The sequence below is a fragment of the Acinonyx jubatus genome, chromosome D2 (genome assembly GCF_027475565.1).
Source record: "Acinonyx jubatus isolate Ajub_Pintada_27869175 chromosome D2, VMU_Ajub_asm_v1.0, whole genome shotgun sequence".
Taxonomy (NCBI): domain Eukaryota; kingdom Metazoa; phylum Chordata; class Mammalia; order Carnivora; family Felidae; genus Acinonyx; species Acinonyx jubatus.
In genome coordinates this window covers 82985310-82998366 of record NC_069393.1, presented here as the reverse complement: position 1 = coordinate 82998366, position 13057 = coordinate 82985310, and the positions used below count along the sequence as shown (strand labels likewise).

Here is a 13057-nt window from a genome sequence, read left to right as displayed (position 1 = left end):
GGGGTCATCAGGGCAGGGTCACCTGGGGAGGCTGCATAGGAAGAGAGGATCACAGCCAAAGCCTGTGGAGCCACGAAAGCCCTTTTCCCAAGAAAAATGGTCTAAATTGTGGTACAGAAGACCACTTGAGGGAGAATACTGAAATTCTAGAAAGAGCAGAACTACCGTGAAGAGAACATCCTAGGAACACCTGCCCATACTAGGTTTGAACTTGAGTACAGCAAAGGGTGGGCTCCCCAGGCCAGTGCATCCAGATGGCAGGTATGGGTTCACGGGCCTGCCAAGCCACAGCCCTCTTCCCAGCTCACGGGCTGTCCCCCGGCTCACGTTCCTGCCCTCGTCTTTCAAGGTGCCCAGGACCCCGCTCTCGACTCTTGCTGATGAGAGCAATGGGGGCCGAAGCAGCCCCACCCCACCGCCTCCTTCCGGGGGCGGGGGGGACTGTCTGGGGGGTGCTGGGAGCTGTGGGCTGTGTCCAGGGATACACAGTGTGACCCCATCCCCGGATGCAGACGCCCTGCAGAGCGCAGCAAGTGCGACAGGAACTCAGCAATACCTGAAGGACAAGAGGAGGAAAGATGGATCCGGAAGGCCCACCCGGAGCAGCGAGAACACAGAAGGGGGGAAGGGCCAGGTCCCCGTAGTCGGCACTCAGACAGGTGTGAACGAGAGGACACAGACGTTCCCCGTTGCAGGGGAAGGTCCTCAGGGGGGGCGGCTGCAGGGAGGCCCACAGGACATCCAAGAAGGGCCGCTCCAGCGGGGTAAGCACAGCAGCCACGACGGTGAGGGCTCTGCCCAGACGCGGCCTCTCACACAGAGGTTTCTGCTCAGAGTACTTCCCCTTTTTGGGACTCAAAAGAGCAAAGCAAGGCCTGTGAAGGAAGCATCCGGAGAACGTGCTGGGCCCAAGTCGAGCTTGCTCTGGCTGGACTGGAACCATCTGGCACTGAGGATTTGCGTTCAGCGGGAGCACTGCACGCTTATCTGGAAGGATCTGTATCTGGAAGGATCTCCAAGCTGTCACAAGTTTAACACTACCGGGGGGTCTGTCTCACTCCCCAAAGGAACCCATCCACAAGGGCTGTGAGCTCAGCCCAGCCCCCAGCCTCCTCTGTCCCGTGGGCCTCCCTCACCTGGTGGGCCGCACACGGCACAGGATGCCCCTCGTGTGGTTGCCAGGTGAGCGGGTGGTCAGGGCTCTCTAGCCTGCTCTCTCGGGCTCTCGACTGATTAAATCCCAAAGATGGCCAGGGCTGGCCCTTCCTTCCTGGGCACAGATTCAGACTCTCCTCTGAAGGTCCCTCGGAGATGTGCCTGGGGCTGGGGGTGCCCCAGCCTCCAGGGCTTTCCCACAGGGCCCGGGGCCCGAACCGCCTGCTGGGGAGTGCAGCCCAGCCCTGCATACCTGCCCCTGCACTGCCTGCCAAGAGCCTCACACAGGCATCCACTTCTGCTGGGAGCCATGGACGTCAAAACACGCAAAAGCAAGACTTTTTGCACAGTATCACATGTTGCTTAATGTTTGGACACTGATATTTTCTCCAGCTGGGTTTTTCTTAATTTAAGTCAACAAACCAATCTGGAAGCAAACATATTGCTCATGTTTGGGAACGTGTAGCGGGAGACTTAAGGAAAGCCTCAGGTGTGTGTGTGTGTGCGGTGGTGTGCCCGCCGGGGGGTGGGGGTTGGACTCCACCTCTGAGAGGCAAGGAAAGAGGGGAGACAAAGTCCCTGGCCTCTCTCCTGTGCCCCTCGCACCCCTCGCCCCAGGAAGGGTGTGCGTGGGCAGGAACCACACATAGGAGGAAAAGCCGTGCAGAGCGATCCCCAGGATGGCTGGCAGTCAGCAGAGTCATTTCCGCCCCAGTGGCACCAGAGTTCACAATGACGAGGGCACTGAAGCTCCTCACGTCCTCAGACGCGGGGCCCCTGGTCCGGCTGAGCACCGACACCCACAGACGAGCTCCGCTCACCAGGAACCCAGGAAGGCAGCTCAGAACAGGGTGCTGAACACGAGGCTCTGTGAAGGTGCCCTATGACCCCAGTGCCACATTTTTCGTGATCGATCTTAACTGGCGTCCATGCGGAATCTTCTTCTTGTGGCTTTTTTCCATGAAAAAACACTGAGACAACTTTAAAGACTCGTTAACGACGTCCTTTCATCAGGCTGGGCTCTGTATCCTGCAGCGCCTTGCTGTCCGGGCCCCTGGCCTGCGCCTCGCCCCCCAGCCCGCGGAGCCGGCCGGCTGATGGAGGCCAGACGTGCTCGTCTGTCGGCAGCTGGAGCCACGGCGTCCGCGGACCCTGCACAGCTGCCCTCAGCCGCTCACAGACGCGTCGGGACCTGTACTTTCTCCAGGCTCTGGGCCTGCCTTTCAACTGTCACCCCCTTTCCTTCAGACAGACGGACGGACAGACAGCCAGGGGCTGCATGGCAGGGTTCCGTTTAAATCTCCACGTCTTTCAAACTGATAACGGGCAAAATTGATGTGAACTTCAGTTTCCTAAACACAAACTCTCCATCAAATGCTGGCGAACGAGAAAGCAACCGCACGCGGGCCGAAGGAGACCAAACCAAGTTAAATCCCCCTCTGTGACCCCACGGCCGGCACAGCAGCAAGACAACACGCAAAGAACGCACTGGGACGCCCAGACACATGGCGGCTCTCGGACCACGGAGAAGGCCTTAGTTTCCCGCCCTTATAGGACAGTGTTCTGAGTGAAATAAACTCTTTCTGTGTGTCCCACGTGAAGTCATTTGTCACTTCAGAGTCCTCTGTGGGCGGCCTGAAACCCAAATCGCACAAAGATCTCCGGCAAGCTCTGAACAGTCTTCACGTCGATTCGGCCGTGACGTCCCACCTGCTCCAACCGTGGCCGAGGCTGGGGCTGGCGTGGCCGCCCGTGGTCATGGCTGTGGGTGCCGATGGCAGGAGACACGGCCAGCAGTGCCCGCCTGCCCCTGCCGGGCCCACAGCAGGGAGGACAAGGACATCTGGAGCAGCACGCAGACCCCGCTGGGACCCGCTGGATCGAGCCACCACTTAGGTTTTGAAGCAACCCCCTTGAACAGGGTTTTGTTCCCATATTACAGTTTTGAAGGAAGTTCTGGGACAACGTTGTTGTTCATGACCGGGTTAAACGATGGTTTTGACATAAACACACCTGCACTCGACACGCCTGGCCACCCAAAAGAGGCGACTGTGTGAGCACGCTGTGTGCAGACAGGAGACTTGGAAGAAAACTTGTTCCCAAAGACATTTGGGTTAGAAACGGCTTCAGTCTCTCTAGGTTGTTCAATCAACGCTTCTGCTAAGAAGCAGACAAGGATTAAAAGCCCCAGCTAGGTCGCTTGCAAGGTGAGCTTGCCTGCGTTGTCCAGAATGGGCCCTGCCCGCACCCTTTGTATCTAGAACTGGGAGCAGCCGACCCACGTGGTCTGCGGCTCTGTCTTCTGCCACATCCCCTCCAGCCCCTGACCGCACAAGACGCCGCGAGGTTTCTTCTCCGGGCACAACGGCGGCAGACCTGTGCTGCCACTTCGGACCTCGATGCAGCCAGAGGACGCGGTGGACGACGGTGGGCTTACCTGGGGCTTCTCCACACGGAAAAGGCACCGGAGAACACAGCCACCCGTTGGAAACCTCGGCTCCTGCGTGGCCAAGGGCATCCGTACTGTATGCACGTGGTTCCGCAAAAACAACCGCTTTCTCCAAACCTTTCATCGCCCTGGTCTCTGGAAACGGGGGAGAACACCAAACAACGGCCGCTGCCCGGAGCCAGCTGTCCCGCCCCCGTGGGTCTCCGTGTCTGCGTTCAAAGCACCATGCGCCACGTTAGTGCAGGGGACCCGAGGCTGAGGCCGAAGAACACGACTAATTCTTGTTTCCACATTTCTTTTTATTTGGAAAGTATTTTTGTGTTTCTTCCTGCCTTTCCTTTTCCTCCTTATCTCCATAAGCCGCACAGCAACCTTGAGCAGCAGTGGCTCTAGGCGACCGTGCTGGCTTTTCATGTGGGCCCCCGCACAGCTTGTCCTTGGAGCGGTACACGGCCGTGCCTCTGTCAGCGGGAACCTCGGGGCATCTATCAGGCCCGTTCTGACAGGGCCGAGGAAGCCCTGGGAGGCAGAAAACGGGATGCGGTCTGTACTGCACCAAGGGCACGGCCCAAGCAGGCGGTGCCAGGCCACGAGGGGCTGCGGGGTCACCTCGGTCTGCTCTGATGGGCGGGTCCCCGGCCGCAAGTGGCCGAGCCCCGCCAGGGACGTGGGCCTTGTAGGCATGCCCGCGTGTGGCCGTCCGACTCAGGAACCCTCCCTGGGAGCCCACCCGGGGATCTGGGGATGGGTGGGAGGCATGCGGCGTGTCAGGGACCCACACCTTCCTGGCCCGGGAGGTGGCTGGGGTGCACGGCATGCGGGTGGCACGGGACATGCGGAGCATCGCCAGGGTCTGCCGGCAGCACCGACGGCACCCCGTGCTCCGCGGGACCGGCACAGAGCCGATCCCAGAGCTCCCTCTGCGCCCACTCTCAAGTCCGTCCTCAGACAGACATGGCGACTGGGGGTCTCCCGACCACAGCCTAGTGCACTGCTATGGTGCCCTCTATTGGAAAGCACTCGGACGAAACCCACACCCGGGCCAGCGAGGCCAGAGCTGCTGCCTGTGAGGACCACGGTTTTCCGGCCCGTTCAGGGCAGAGCACGACCACCTTTCTTGGTGACCGTCAGTTCCTGGAGAAAAGCATTTTCCTCACAGAATTTACAACACAACCACTGCCGCAGTCCCCAAATGCAAAGCGCACCCCGGACCCCCACTCGCCTTCCCAACACGTCAGAAACAACAAACGGGCCCCTCTGCTCGCACACGGAGACGCCGGGAGGGCGTGCTTACAGCTGTCGAAGCTTGCCAAGGGGCTCGGCGAAGCAAGGTGGCCCCGCGGCCTGTCCGGAAATCAGACCTCCACGTGGCCACTGCGGGCGCCGGACGGCGGGCTTTGAGACAGCAGCAGGGAGAAGGATGGAAATCAGAAGGTGATGCAGTAATGGTCCTACCACTTTATTTTTGAGGGGAAAGACCCGGAATTTGGTTGACATAATAAAAGGATATAACAAATTGCAAATTGGTGAGAAAAGCCTAAAGTCTGTTTACATCAGGCACCGTTCCTTTACCGGCGTTAAGGTAGGTAACATGGAATTTAAAATACGCCCAAACCATGCGCATTACAGGCTGTATATTCACCCAGGCTCTCGGTGACACATACAAAGCACCTGAGCTTCCCTGCTGGGGTTTGCGTTGTCACAGGAACCCCTGACAAAAATACAGCTCTCTCCTGCACAGTGGGGTGGAGTTTATTTTCTCCATACATCATACGCTCTCTTCTTATTTATCCACATGCATAGCTGCAAGTTTCCCTCGTGTTTCTCAGGTACGGTTAATTATAAAGAGAAAATGACAACGCGATAATGAAGCATCGGACGGTGGCACTTGGTTGGAAACACTCTTCTCTGCTGCCAGCGACAGGAGCAGATCCCCCCTTCCTGTGTGACCTCTGACTCTTAGGCTCTATCGTCACCTTCCATTTGGAGCGCACAAAGGTCAGCAGCGGCAGGAGAGGGGCTAGGGCCCGAGGAAGACCCTCCGCCCTCCGCCCTCGGGAAGGAGCCATTTCGACCAAACTCATCTCAAGGAGCTACTCCTTTTCCCAAATCACTTTGGTAAGTGGTTCGTTTCCATTCAACCGATACAACCCAAAGTGTGTGCATCCTGCACTGGTTTTCTGGCGGTGAGAAGAACATCGCTAGAAAACCTCCATGAGCACTAGTTTCCGCGGCCGGGCCTCCCTCAGGAAGGCCTGAGCGGGAGACACCGTCCCGGCAGCCTCAATGGCTAAGCAGAGAGGGGAGCCGGGGAGGCCAGCGTCTCAGGGGGACAGGCCTGCGTCAGGGGGGCCAGGGCCCTGGCGGGTGCCGGATGCTCCCACCTGCCCGGACGGTGGCTCTCAGGCTTGCCGGGCCCCCCACTTTCTTATCCCTGTGTTAACAGACATTAGAAATGGAACGACGACGGTGTGAGAGAGAAACAAACGATGAACAACGGCCAGTCCTCTGAACTCACTCTGCCGTAAAATGTGGAAACAAGAAAAGGCACACACGCTATGTCCCCCAGGACACGTTCAGTTCTTTTAATACCGCACAGACCACCTCCAATGTGCTAGAACCTTTATGTGTCACTCAAGTATTTACTCCCACAAGTCCTCCGTTCCGCCAGCAGGCTGGGGGCGGGGGGATGCCACCCCCACGGGAGCCTCCCGGACAGCTCGGCTTCTCTGCCAGGCGGCCCTCGTGGGCGAGAAGCCACTCCTTCGTGGCCCGGCCTGCGGAGTAGTTGCCCACGGCTCCACTGCTGCAGACCACTCTGTGGCACGGGATGAGGATGGGAAGCTGCAAGACAGAGAGGCGACCCTGGTCAGGCTGGGCTCGGGGCCCGCAAGGTCTCTCGGCATCCAGAGCAAGGCCCTTGACCACAGTGATGTGCAGGCCCCCGGCTGGCCGCCTTGGCGCTGTGCACCCCTTGGTCTCTGGGGGTCTCGGCACGGGCCGAGGACGGACACGACACTCCAAGGCAAATGAACGGCATTTTCCAGAGAATCCCTTCATACCAACGTTCGGAAGGAGAAAACTGTCTTTGGTAAGTAATTTGCGGCGTATGTTTACAAATTTCAAAATCACATTTCCAAGTTACGGGGCGGTAGGTAAAATTTGCAAACGTTTCGAGAAGTGACAGGAACCTTCAGGGAAGACCATACTCACGCAAGGCACTGGAAAAATGTGGCAAACTGGCACAGTTCCTACCTGCTTTTGTAAATAAAGTTTTATTGGAACACAGCCATGTTGTCTGGGGCTGCCGTTGCAGAACAAAGTATTTACTACCAGCCCCTTCATAGGGAAGGTTTGCTGACCTGCTTCATGCTCTGCATTGCACTGGGAGTGCATCTCCCTTCCTTAATCCCGGGATACTTGGAAGTTTGAGAAACTCTAGTCCTCGTCTGTTCTCACCTGAGCAGCCGCTGCCACCATCTGGCCCCTGGATACCTGGACTGGGACAGGCTGGCCAACAGCATCCCTGAGGACTCGAGACCCGGGGCCATGCCCACCCGCAGCCCTCCCCAGGGCGCTGGGGCCTCCCTGTGCACCCACCTCTGGAGACAGACGGAGGAGTCAGGTGCTTAATCAACACAACGACTTCACTAAAAGCAAGACCACCTCATGATGAAAATCCAAATACAAATCCTACAAAGAGAAGCCAACCCACCGCTAAAAGGACCCACTGCCAGGACCAGGGACGGTGACGGCTGTCTGGGTGCCGTGCCTCACTGGGACACACCGGGAAACGGAAGTGAGGGCTGGGCTCCGCGTGCCCAGGGCCTTCGCCAAACCCTGCCAATCCAACTTACCGGCAGCTCGACATGCTGCGATACTAGTCCCGGAGGAAGGCAGGCTGGCCTGCAGCCCCGGAGGAGGAGGGCCCACATCGCAGGCAGGTCTCCCTCCCACACCCTGATGCCCCAAGGACAGGACACATCCCCCCGTGCCCTGCAGTCCTTCTGCCCTTGCCTGGGGCCGGCACAGGGCAGACCCATGGGTCTCTGGTCCTCCACATCCCAAACTGGATGCCAGAGCTCACAGGTCCTGGATTCGAGTCGGGACCACGGTCGCATGGGTGGTTCGTTATTCCTGCAGCCACACGCAGGCCAACAATCCCACCTAACACACTCCCTGTAGTCAATTCTCCCAGCAGAGAAGACCTCTGTCCTCCCCAAGGGTAGGGGGGTCCCCTTCAGCAGTGGTCCCCAGGGGAGCGCCTGGGTCGTCCCGCCACTGGTCTGGGCTGCACCGACAGGAGCTCTAAGGATGTCCGCTGGCAGACCTGCTCAGGGTCTGTTCTCAGGACGGAGTCCACTGTGGAGGGTGGGCACAGTGCGCCTTGCCCCTGCTTTTGATTTCCATGGGGTGGGACACCCACCGGAAGAAGGGACCCGCCACCGCATCCTTTACCCCCGGCCTGAGGCGGGGAGGACTCCCTGACCAGCCATCCTGGGACGAAGGCACGGGAATGCCCGGCACCAGGTGGGGTCCTGCGAGGGGACCTGTCTGCCCCGCAGCACAGATGTCATCAGCACCTGCCTCTGCTGGGGCTGGTAACAGGGAAGGGGGGCTCATTCCAGCCAGAATTCCTGGGAAGCCCACGGTGGCCACAGCACTTCTTGAGTTGAGCTTTGATTTGAATAAAGCTAATACCCTGCTGTCCTTTATCCACTGCACAGCTGGCCCAGGACACAGGAGGAAAAGAAAGGGAAGGAACTTATGCCCCCTTAAAGCCAGAGTGGACAGGAGCCTGTCTCAAGTTGCTGACCTCGTCTCCCTGGTGGCCAGTGGGCACTATTTAGAGCATGCCAACTGCAGGGGGCACACCGTGTTCCCACAGTGGGGGCTCTGGGGGATGAATGGCCATTTTGCTTAAGGGCCCCGACAAGCAGTTACTCAGAACCCAAGACTTCCCAGGACAGGACATCTGGTGGATTCTCGGCAGAGTTCAAACCTCTCAGGAGATGGTCTGCCCGGGGGTCCTGGGTAAAACAGCCCTCACTCCTAAGTGGCTGCATCTTGACTGGGGTGCAGGGACGTGGGTGGTCAGTCACGGAAGGCCCAGGACATGCTAGGGTGACGGTTCTCATTGTTGTGCAGATCACGGCAGTGCTCCATGAACGGCCAGCCAGCACAGCTATCGGAACTGGCCCCGCTCTGGAGACAGACCCTCAGCGGACCCCACCCCGGAAGGGAGCCGGGTGGTACCCAGGGACCGCTCAGCTCCCATCCTGCCTCACCTCCTGAAGCCCCAGACCTGCTGTCCCCAGCCCCTCTCCGTGCAGTCACATGTGGCTGTCGTGCTCCAAATGTCCTGCAAGGAAAAACGGCCACTCCTGCAGGGCCCTGAAGGGTCAGAGTTTCTCGGAATCCCTCTACGAAGTCTGCAGCTCAACAGAGAGAAGATTCACGTCCCCTACCCCCAAGCTCCAACTCCAAAGACCCCAACTGGACAAAGCGACCAGCGACCAGCCACCAGTCAGCCGAGTTTCTAGGAAAGTGGCTGAACACACGTACCTGGGGTCTCTTCTCACGGCGTCTAGCCGCCCTGTGGCCGTGCACCCACCTCAGCCCGTCACACAAAACAACCCGCCTAGAGTGCCCCCCAGTAGGCCCTGAGCCACACCTGTCTCTGGGCAGAGGGCACGGTCCCCAGTCCCATCCCGGACCCAGCACTCAACGACACCACCAGGGAGAACGTGGCCTGTGCCCACTGTGGCACATCACACAGCCTCCAACAAGCCTCAGGCCAGGCACGGTCAGCCTTGGGTTACATTTCCTGCCCAAGCTCCCACGGCAGTTTAGGGGCAAGGAGGGGAGTCCAGCCCAGCGGGGGCGGAACCCGGCGCCTGCACATGGCCTCTCCACCAGCTGCCCGAGGGGGATCGCTGGCCTTGTGGGTAACCTGGCTCGGATGCTGAGAACCTAACTTCTCCCGCATCACAAACCAGTCCCTATTCTGACTGCAAGTTTGGGTTGCCATGGGAACGCATGCAGTCTCAGGGGATCTAAGGATAAGTCGCAGGGTCAGGGCGGGTCTGGGGAGAGCTGGCTTCCCGTCTGTGCCATTTCACACACCGGGAAAGCTCCCACTGCCGCCCCGTCCCGCAAGCAGCCAACCATCCCCGTCATCCTGGGAGGAGAATCACAACATTTCAAGTCTGGAATACTGACTTTGATTGAGGGTTTTTATCAAATACAATAAACAGTCACGTTAATAATTGCTTCGAGGACACAACAACGTGAAACTCACGTTTTGACCGGTAAAGATTCGAGCTAGTTTCACAGATGTTTTTAGGTGCCGATTCAATTTCCCCACCCAACGCTGACTTCACGGGCGGGCTCTGATTTCCCTCCCTGCTCCGTGTGTCCCACAGACCACGGCCCTACTCCCGTGGAAAGGCAGCGACGGCCACCGCCCCGGCCAGGCTTCATCCTGGGCAGCAACTGCGGGACAGCAGGTCGCTTGCCAAAGACGCACGATTTTTACACAAGAGGCAGGGAGCACCGCTTCTGTCCGTGTTGACTTTGGTGGCGGATCTCAGACGACGAAAACAACCAAGGCCGCCAAAATGTATTTGCGCCCTATGGACATTTCAAAGGATCCACACCCTCTACACCCTCTTCTTGAAAGCCTGTACTGCATAAAATGTAATTTTTATCAATAACCAAGCAGCTCATAATATCACAGCTGCATTGAAATCTTCACGCTGTGAAATCTAATTCATCCAATACTGAATCCATCACTTACACAGACTGTTTCTCAAGTGCTATAAAACTTCCAAACCCATAGATTTGTCTCCAACAAAAATAACACGAAGGGGCCTTTCAATCAATAATGGAATCCCTCTGATTCTGGTGCTGGCTGAATATTTTTTCCAACTTCGCCTTTGTTCTTGTGGTAGCAGCCCACAAGGGAGAGGGCTTGTTTTCACTCGCGGCCTCATCAATACCTAAATCCTGGTGAACAAGTGACACCGGGAAGCTGTAATCAATAGCTCCCTGTGCGTTTTTTTCTTCTGGTCAAATGGTTCAGCCCCACTGACAGCCCTGACACTTAGAACATGATGCTAAATCTTTATCAACAGCCATCTGGGTGACTGGCAGAACAAGACTCGGGGGGTCATTAACGCTCGTGGCAATCTGTGAATAAACTAACTCCTCAGGAATGCGTTTGTTTAGAAAAAAGTGGGGAAACTCTCTGTGCGATGTATTGATCGCCTTTGAACTGCATTTAGCAAATTCTGTCTGAGGATGAGCAGAAGGGTGCTCTTGTGGGGGAGGGCCACGAGGCGTCTCCAGACTCACCTACAGGAGGCTGACCATCCTCCGTGGTGAATGAGTGGGGGGGGGGGGGGGCGCACCTTCCAGAAGGCTGCCGAACCGTCTTACGTGGGCTAGTGAGTCCTCTGTGGAAAACCTGGAAAACCGAGCACTTAGGAATGGACCAAACCCCCACACGGCAGCAAGCAACCCTTCCTCTGGTGGGGAAGAGAAGCCCGCCCCGCAGCAAGGGCTGCAGTACGAGCCAGCTCGTGTTCGCGTTTATCGCAAGCCACCTAAGGAATGAGTGCACAATGAGCTCCGTGGTGTTTTGCCACATTCCAAACCCATTTTTTTACTCTCCTTCCCAAAAGGTACAATTGCTCTACTCAGCCTAAACTGAGAGAGATTTTCAACGAGCAGCTCTCAGCAATGCTCTGTCGGTGCTGGAGCTGATGCGTGGCGCTCTGCGTTGGGCCTTGTGCTGCCAGCACCAAGGAAAGGGGGCACCCATGTGGGGCAGCCACATCAGTCGTGGCAGGTTCCTGGGTCACCTCTTGGACGTCCCAGCCCGTTCCAAGGAGGTTTTAGATCAACTTTACGGGAACCCCGTGAGGACCGGAGAGCTCCCTGGGAGGCTGAGCGGAAGTTGGCTACACCTTCGAAGTTTTTCTCGCAGGCGCACCTGTGGCATGTCGGCACCAGGCCTGGAAGCCCTGCTCCGCCCTGCAGCTGCCGGCATCTCCACAACCGCCTCGCGTGGACGGTCCCTGCATGGGTTATGTGCGGCGCCCGACAACAGAGGGACTCGTGGCCTGGCTCGTGCCTGGCTGCTCGTGGCACAGGACAGCGCCAAGAGGAGGGACCAGGCGCTTGCTCGGTCCTCATGCCTGATGTCGTCGCTGCCATTCTTGACCTGGGCACGAGGCGGGGAAGTCGATACGTTGACTTTACGGACATTAGAGATTTAAGCCTTGGGAGATCCTATTTTATAAATTTCAGTGACTGAGGCCACAGTTGAAGAGAGATGTTCATCGAGATTAATAGCAAGAGAAGAGAGTCATGCTGGTTGCAGAACAATAAATGTTTCTGAATATTGCCAGGAGCGTGATCGCTGAACAGTGACGGCACGTCCCTTTCAGAGAGTGAGAAACTGCTGTCATCACACAGAAGGCAGGTGCGGGGCTACGGATGCGTGCCGTCCGTTAGCAACGCTTGTTCTCGGAGCAGAGGCGGGCGGCAGCCACGCCCGGGGCAGCGACGGCGGCACCCACCTGCTGCGTCACACGGTGGGAGTCAAGTCAAGCCTCCGTGAGCAGCGTGGGTGACCGACTCTACACACAGGGCACGGAGAGCAGAAATGGGGCCCGCAACACGGATGAAGATCTGGGACAAAGGGAGGATGTCCACAGGATGCCACGACCGCGGGCGGGGGGCGGGGGGGGGGGGGGGACGGGACAGGCAGAGCCCGGCCAGCTTCTGACGTCCTTCTCACAAGGCGCGAAACGGAGCCCGGAAACCACGGTGTCCCAGCCGTCTTTCTATCCAGAGCACGGTCCAACTGCTCAACGTGGAGATACAACCTGGGAGAAGGCGGTGGCCTTTCCGAGGAACGATGCGGGTCAACGTTTGTCAGAAGTGTAAAACATCATGCTCATAAACCTGATTCCGAGTCATCCTGTGCGCATGGTCAGCGTGTGCACCCACAGGGTGTGGAGGGGGTGGACTCTGAAGACGCAGCTGGGCACGTGGCAGCGAAAACACAACAGGACACCCGCTGGGCTCAGCGGCCACGGCCGCCGAGGACTCTAGATGGGGAGATGCGGGCTGGGTGCGATGTGTCGTCCACATCACACGCTGCTCGGACAATCGGATTTTAACAAGGCAGAGAGCTCTTCTCCAGATCAGACACGCATCAAGACAGTGCGATCCACTGCAATCCTCTATGAGCTGCTGCTTAAACCAAACAAGGCCGTGTTGTGCGGAAAGCTGGGTAATCGCCGTCTCCTAGAGATGCCGGGCTCTGACCAAGGGCAGTCGGTGCCAACTGGCAAGAGCGGCGGGTTGGGGTGTGTGAACGCCCGCCTCGCCCGGGTCAACGGGGATGAAGAGAATTTTGAGGACACACAGCAAAGCTACAGC

The 13057-nt window shown here is 58.0% G+C and overlaps 1 protein-coding gene across 6 annotated transcripts in view; it reads right to left on the bottom strand.

The window, feature by feature from the left end:
* Positions 1 to 6167: 6167 nt before the first annotated feature.
* The window catches only part of MGMT (O-6-methylguanine-DNA methyltransferase), a 296474-nt gene continuing 289584 nt past the window's right edge, over positions 6168 to 13057 (bottom strand). For 4 of the 6 annotated variants that reach the window (XM_027063414.2, XM_027063411.2, XM_027063415.2 and 1 more), the window contains 2 exons: positions 10961 to 11072; positions 6168 to 6448 (listed from right to left, as the gene is read on the bottom strand). In XM_027063414.2, coding sequence (XP_026919215.2) covers positions 6228 to 6448; positions 10961 to 11072 — 333 coding nt within the window. In that variant the 3' untranslated portion in view covers positions 6168 to 6227. Of the gene's footprint in view, positions 6449 to 8941; positions 8999 to 10960; positions 11073 to 13057 lie in introns of all 6 variants that reach the window. The other 2 variants (XM_053207551.1, XM_027063412.2) reach the window with 2 other exon arrangements.